General features: G+C 30.7%; 1 protein-coding gene across 1 annotated transcript; it reads left to right on the forward strand.

Moving 5' to 3' along the window:
- Window positions 1–3,278: 3,278 nt before the first annotated feature.
- On the forward strand, window positions 3,279–3,965 carry LOC107492292 (uncharacterized). Its single transcript, XM_016113293.1, has one exon. The coding sequence runs from the start codon at window positions 3,279–3,281 to the stop codon at window positions 3,963–3,965; it is 687 nt and encodes a 228-aa protein (XP_015968779.1).
- Window positions 3,966–8,187: the final 4,222 nt, after the last annotated feature.

Below are 8,187 nucleotides of genomic sequence, written 5' to 3' on the forward strand. Positions count from 1 at the left end.
TACAAACATGATAGATTAACTTGAAACATAAATCTTAAATTTAAGAAAAAAAAAGTGAAATTATGACTTAATATTATAAAAATGTATTATATATACACACTAAAGTTTATTTATCATATTGGTTACTATGAACCTTTCATTTCTATGCATAGACAAATTAGACAAATTAAACCAAAGTTTTCTAAACTATAATAGGAAGTTTCTAACCAAGTAATTTGGATGATCATTGAAGGTACAAAACAGAGAAAGAATAGGACTCAAGAACTTGTGCAGGAAACAGAGTTTTGAACCTTAGCATGATGGGGTTTGAGTAGTCACTTTTAAATAGAAGTCTAGATTTTGAGTGGTCATTTTTAAATTGGAGTTTAGATTGAGTGTTCAGTCTTACAGCAACATTGGAAAACTTTAACTGTAAAATACTAAAGTTGAGATAGCTGAGTTGTTCCTTTCATAATTTTAGTTGTAGGTCATGGATTGAGGCCATGCATTTTTTACAAGTGAAAATGTGTTTATTCAATTTGCAGTATATATATCATTTTGGCATTTGCAAGTGACAAGATCACCAGGGGCGGAGCTTAGTTAAGACAAGGAGGGCCATGACTCCCCCAAACTTTTGTTAAAAAAATTAGTAGTACTTTTTCAAAAAATAAAAAATAATTTAATTGGCTCAAATAGTTTACTATGACTTAAAATACCAAAATTCAATCTTCATTTCTTACTTTTATTGTGCAATAGTTTTTAGTTTTAAACATTCAAACCTTATTGGATTTGGACTGAACTTAATGTATTCGCATTTCGCAGCTCTCTATTCAATAAGCAACACTCCCTCTACTTGAGTTCAAATATAAAAAATTAGAATAAGTATTGATATTATTGTATTTGTATAAATTGATAAAAAAATTCAATAAATATTATAAATTTTAATATTTGTCCTTCTAATTTCTTTTTTACATATTTTATAGGATATATATTCAATTTTTATACAAAATAATCATGAAAAAATAAAGAATTGATGCATTTTTAAAAGAAAGGCTAATATTCAAGAAGTATAACATATAACTTTTACGATATCAACACCTATAGATAGTTCTTTTACTTTAATGAATCACGAAAAAAGTGAAATACAACATTCAAAAGTTCAAAGAGTTGCATCTGATGAGTTTGACATTAATTCTTTGAAACGAGACCCTAGAAAACAGCTTCAAATTTGGAAATATCACCCAAATTAGAGAGATGAGGTTAGACGAGCCTATCTTAAATGGGTCCATATCAAAAACATTTTGATAATTATCTTCTATCTAACCCTCCCAAAATTTCGTTTCAAGCTCCGCCACTGAAGATCACCCCAAAATTATCTATGCAAGTGTGTAAAGCAAAATTCTAAAAACTAAACCGGTGATAGTAGAAATCCAAAAGTTTAAAATTCAATTGCAATTGAATTGAATATAATAAGATAATATATTTATGTATAAAATATATAATTTTAAAATAATTTTTTATATTTTATTAGTTTAAACCAATTAACTACTAGAAAGAGAACCAGTTATTCAGTTAATTAATTATTTGACCAATTTTCTTAATTTTTTGATCGATTTATTGTTGAGCAGTTTTAATCCTGAACCAACCTGATTCAGTGACTAATGCTCAATTCGATTATCAGAACGGTAAAATATTAATATTCATAGTTGTAATTTGTTGATGGAGCAATGTTACATGGCCAATGAATATATTTTTATATGAAATATCTAAAGAATACGATATTGTTTAATTCTTAAATATTAAATTCTAAATACTAAATTCTAATTCTTAAATTTTAATAATATAAAATTACAGTATTAGCTCAAAAACTATGTTTGTATACAGAAACAGATATATAGTCATATAAAATTATGTTTGGTAGATGAAATATGAATACAGATATTATGTCTTAAGATATTGAATTAGTATATTTTGTATTATTTTTATAATATAAAGACACTAATAAAAAGATACAATAAAACAATTTTTTGTGTGTACGTTCTTTGTGCCCTATCTTATTCTTTATTCAACGACCAAATGCAGCTAAGAAGTGATTGTCCCTTTATTTCTCATTAAATAATGGCATATTGTTCAAGTGATCAATACCCGTATTTCAGTTGGTAATCTGGTATAGAGGAGACTAAGGCAGATAGAAAAGGATCCGAGGCAGTTATTTCAGTTGAGTCTATCTGGTACACCAGCAATACCAGAATTATCTAGTGAAGGTTTACTTGGTCATCAAGCCATCACTTAATATCTTAGCCCATGAATAGATGTTACTAGCTAGTACAAATAGGTGCAGTATGAACAATTGTAATCAAGTCAATAAGTAATAATCAATTGAACCAAATCTCATCATTTTCTTTCGCTGCATTACTCTGTTTCCATCTCTCTCCAAACTCATAATGCCAAAGCAATATAACACTACAGCCAATTCATCATTTGTTAGAACTTATATTAATAGTGGAAACTCAGGTGCAGTCGACTTCACGTGAAGTTGATGATAGTTGAGAATCATTAGATAAAAATTTAGTCAAATTAGTAAAATTATCTAACGACTCTCAGTTATCAACTTCATATGAAGTCGACTCCACTTGAGTTTTTACCTATATTAATATATTGAAATATATTAATATATATAGTTCATTTGTCGTATTTTTATTTATTTATATTTTTATCATATCAGTACGTATGTGTTAAATTTATCCTCGTACTAAAATAAATATTTTTAATTTAAGTCAATACTTATATATATATTAATAATGTACCTAAATTACAGAAAGTGTCTATAATAATTATTTTTATTTATTTAGATATTTAAATAATTCACTTTTATTTTTTTCTGTATTCTCTTTACACCTTTATTTTGAATCAAAATAAATACTTTAATTTAATGTAATTTACCACAATCCAAAATCATAATACGCATCCCCACCTAACAAGTTTTTATAAATAGAATTTTCTATTTTCTATTTTGTTGATAATTCACAACTGCACAAGCTATAATTGTGAAAGTCAAAATAGGAAAGGGTCATAACAAACATCATGGTATGAAGAGAAAAATTCTAAATTTGAGAGAAGTTAGTTTCCCTAGCTAACAAGCTATTTTTGGCATATAGATAGATGCTATAAAAGGAGAGCATATTGCTGCTAATTGAATCAAGGCAAACAAAAGCATCTATTCTCCTTTGTCTTTAACTTTGTTGAATAAAGAGAAGAAGAAAAAACTCTTCTTCCAAAGACAAAGGAGGATAAATACAATGGCATTCAATAAGAGCCTTTTCTTTATTGTGGCACTTTCCTCCGTCCTCCTTTCAACTCATGCTTTTAACTTCCCAGCAGGAGCCCCAGCTCCGTCACCGGTACCCTCCGTCAACCCCACCGGCGAGCTTACCAAAACCGCTGGCCTCTTCGGCGGCTTAGGCTCCAACCTCTTCAACCTCAAACTTGAAGGTGATGCAGCAAAATTCAGGGCCCAAATCCAACACTTCTGCACTGGCACCGAGAACCCTGTCCTCTGTGCCAAGACCATTGCACCATTCGTCCATGGCTTCATGTTCGATCCATTCAAGGCCCTTGAAGCCGAGATGAAAATCACCCTCAACGTCACCTTGGAGGTTCATGCTAGCATCGTCGTCGAAGTTGACAGCCCTGCCACCCAAGATGCCGCCAAGGGTGCTCTCCATGTCTGCAAGAGCTGCTACAAGAACATGATTGAAACCATTCAGGAAGCTTTGGAACTCGTTCAGCGCTTTGATGTTGTTGATGCTTACTACAAGTTCAGCTCCGTGTTGTCTGATAGGTCTGCCTGTGATGATGCTTTCGTTGAATCCAAGGGTGTCACCAACCCCATTTCCGAAAAATCTGCTCTTGTTTATCAACTCGGTGGAAACTGCTTGGCCATCATGGACGGCTGGATCAACAACCACAACAACTTCTTGTTCTAAGCACGCATGCTGTAATTCATTATTAATGGATGTATAAGAGAAGACGGAGGAGGAAGAGGAGGAGGTGCAAGAGGTGTAATCGCCATTCTTTCTGCTCAAAGAGATCCTTTGTTCTTCTCATAGAATGTATCGTTTTATTTTATATTGAATTCGAAATTCTTAAAAAAAATAAAACTAAAATTTTCAATATTCTATATCAAATATTAAATTTTAAATTTTAATAATATAAAAATAAAAAATTGACTAAATATTAATTAATATTAATAAAAAATATTAACCCTAACGCTTTTTTTCTTGGGACGTTACCCTGACACTTTTGAAAAGTTAATTCTTCCATTAAAAGCATGTGGGTTAATTTGTGATAGGGAAAAAAACAAGAGCGTGTAATGTTCTATGGTGTAAAGTATTCCAAAATTAGAGAGGTTTGTTAGCAAAAAAAATTAAAAAAAGAGTGTATTTAATATTTATTAGTTATTATAATAATTAATTAATAAATATTAAATAAGATAAATTTTGATCATATTTTTTGTTTTTTTAATATTATCGTTCCAAAATAAATATCTTGAACAAATAAGACAAAATTTTGTTGATACTTCAATTAATGATTCGTACAGAGGGCATAATGTTTTTTAATTAATTTTTGCATCTAAATTATTTAACCAACTATGTCCAATTAAACAGTTTTGACCTAATTCTTTTCCACGTATCACTACTTCTAACAAACTTTTGACTCAATACGCGAATAACTGTCTTTTTTATGTGGATTTTATTTCCTTTTTTGAATTTTTTCAATGTTTTCTGCATCTCTACGTTCTGTTCCATCTTTGCGTTCTTTGTTTTTCTCTTCCTTCTCTACGTTCTCTTCGTTTAAGTTTAATGCTCTTTTATCTGATTTGAATTAGATCAAAGACTTTGAAATCAGGTTTGAACATATATTTCGTTGTCGAAGATAATGAATGATTCAAGTTCAAACTGTCAATTGAATAAGAGCGAAGTGGATTATTGTTTTGAATCAAATCAAGTGGTTGAGGTATGGTTTGATTATAGTTAATGTAGTTCATTAGTAGTTTATGATTCTGTAGGTGAATAATATTGTTTTTGTCTTTGAAAATTGTTGTTCATGATCGATGGTTTGAATTGAATGTAACGTAGGAATTCTGAATCTGAATTATTATTGTCATCAATCTGTTCTGTTCTCGTTTCGATGTATTTCTATTATAAATTGGTGTATTTTGGAAATCTTTCGATATATTTTTAGGTTCAGACTTTCAATTGAACCAGGACAAATTGTATTATTATTTTTAACCGAATCAAGTGGTGATGTGTGATTTGAATATAGTTAATGTAGTTTGTTGGTTGTTTATGATTTTGTAGTTGAATAATTTTGTTTTTGTTTCTGAAAATTATTGTCCATAGTTGATGGTTTGAATTTGAATGTAATGTACGAGTTCTGAATCTAATTTTATTATTTTGATGAATCTGTTTCGTTCAAAATTTCGGTGTATTTTAGATTCTAATATGGTTTATTTTGGAACAATTTCAGTGTATTTTTAGTTTCTGTGTAATGTTGATGAGCAGCTTGTTTCAAAGGTTGCGATGACTTTTAACATGTTTGAAGATGCTGAAAAATTCTACAAAGATTATCCTAAACTTGCAGGTTTTTCTACAAAAATTTGGAACGCAAATAAGAAGAAAAATAAAATTAAGAACCAATTGGTTACATGTACCAGAGAGGGGAAATAAAAATCGAACATATCTCCAATTGAGAAGACAAATCCCTCAGCTGGATTAAATTATCCTGCAAAAATTTATATACATATATTGAAGGATTTTGGTGTTTGGATCATTTCAAATGTTGTATTGCATCATTCACATCCGTGCTGTCCAAATCAAGTAGAGATGCTTAAACAACATAGGTAATTACTAATTAAGCATGTTTGTACGACATACAATAGAGAATAACGAGAAAGTTGGAATCAGACCAAGCAAAACATATCAATCATTTGTCACAGCAGTAAGGGTCATCGTGAATTAAGTTTTATTGAAAAAGATGTGAGAAATTACATCACGAGAGAAGTGTGGAATGTTTCGGAACTATAGGATGAAAAAAATTTGAAAAATACTTATTAAGAATGAAAGAGAAGAATCAAAAATTTTTTTCGAGCTTGAACTTGAGGTTGATCAGTCAATTAAGATTGCTTTCTGGGCCGACGCAAGAAACAGGGTTGTCTGTGAGTATTTTATAAATGTTATTTCATTCGATAACACTTACAATAATACAAACAGGTAATATGTTATTCTGGTTTATGTGTATTTTGAAACACTTTCGGTATATATAGAAAGTTTTTCAGTGTATATATGATTTGTTTCTGTATCATTGTATTCAAGTATAATCTGATTTTTAGTTCTTTTATTGGGGTGAATCACTACAGTCAGTCAACACTTCTAGGATGTGCTTTAATGAAAAACAAGGATATTCAATCATTTAAATTGTTATTTGAATGCTGACTTCATTACATGCATGGAAAAAATGCTCCGAAAGATATTCTTATCAGTCAATGCACATCGATGCAAAGGGTTATTGAAGCTTGTATGCCCCCAACAATTCACCAGCGATGTATTTGGCATATCATGAAGAAGATCCCAAGTAAATTTAAGGACTACAAGTGACACGAAAAAATTAAACACCAGATAAGTCATGTTGTTTGGAACTCTTTTACAAAAGATTCATTTGATAGGAATTAAAATGATCTTTTGAATGAAGTATGATGTTGGGGACAACAAGTGACTTTTAGGTAATGGTGTCTTTATTAGAATTAACTGATGTTGTTACTTTTAGTGTGTGGATATTTATGTGTTTTGCTTGTATAGTAGAGATGTCAAATTGTATGTCTTCGGTGTATTTTGGTCCTGATTTAGGTATTTTCTGATTTTTTTTTTAGAGCTTTTCGAAGATTGTCGTCATTTATGATTTCAGTTTATCTCGATCACCACTTCTGGGCCGGGATGAGAAGCACACAAAGGAGCGAGAGCATACATGCTTTTTTTAAAAAGTTTATTACACGCAACAGCTCACTTATCCAATTCATCAATTAGTATGATAATTCCTTAGGAAGTAGAGAGTAGAGAGAATCGAATGCTGCAGATTTTCATACCGTCATACTGTGTGCAACAAAATCCTCAATAGAAGCTCAATTTTAGCATGTGCATACTCACAAGAAGTTCAAGGAAGTCCAAGCACAATTTAGAGGAAAGGTGAATTACATAACAAGATCAACGCATTCCGCTCTAGGTTATATGGTATATGAAGTTGTAAAACAGGTTTCTAACTCAACAAGTTTGTGTTACATATGACGCGATATCATCTGAAGTTAAATGTCAGTGGTTATTATTCGAGTCAAGAGGGATATTGTGCCATCACTCTCTGAGCCCGTTAACCTTTGAACGAGTAAATAAAGTGTCACTAAGATATATTGGAACGATGGAGTAAGAAAGTAAAAAGGAGGCACACACATATTAATAGCAGCCACAACGAGCCTCTATTGGAGCCAAGAAGTAGGAGATTTAACGATTTGGTATTTTGGTCACAAAATATTTGTGAATTTACATTAGAATCTGAGGAGTTGACTATGATTTTGCACCGCGCATATGATAATGCTATGGTTGAGATGCAAGAATACAAAGCTAAAAGCAAAAAGAAAAATGTTCTTATCTCATGACGATGCTTCGTTGGAAGATATTAACAAGTTTTAAAGCTCTCCATGGGTGAGAACAAGAGAATGTCCAAAAAATAGATTGGGATCGAACACAGAAAAATAGATTGCAAATGCTTCAAAGAAAAAAAAAAGAACGCTCTAAGTGAGATAAAAGTGATGTTCTTTAAATAGGAGAAATTGAGTTTGTGCATGTTAATAGTTTTGCTAATATATGGTTTACTTTTTGCAGTTGAACTTTTTTTATGGTGGTTCAGCGGTGCAATCAAATTTCAGCCATTGTCATGGACATTTATGAATTATCAGTTTAGAAATTCAAGAGAATAAGATAGATTTTTGGTGTTCTTATGAATCCATTTTGTTGTCTTAGACACAATTCAGTGTAATTTATGTAATGTTCTTTTTTTTTATGGAAATGAGGTTTAGTTTTTAAATTTTATTATTTTGTTCTATTTTATCATGTTGCTGGTTGTTTTGAAATTAGTTTCTTCAATTATTTGATGGAATTT

Source organism: Arachis duranensis, chromosome 6, assembly GCF_000817695.3.
Source record: "Arachis duranensis cultivar V14167 chromosome 6, aradu.V14167.gnm2.J7QH, whole genome shotgun sequence".
Taxonomy (NCBI): Eukaryota; Viridiplantae; Streptophyta; class Magnoliopsida; order Fabales; family Fabaceae; genus Arachis; species Arachis duranensis.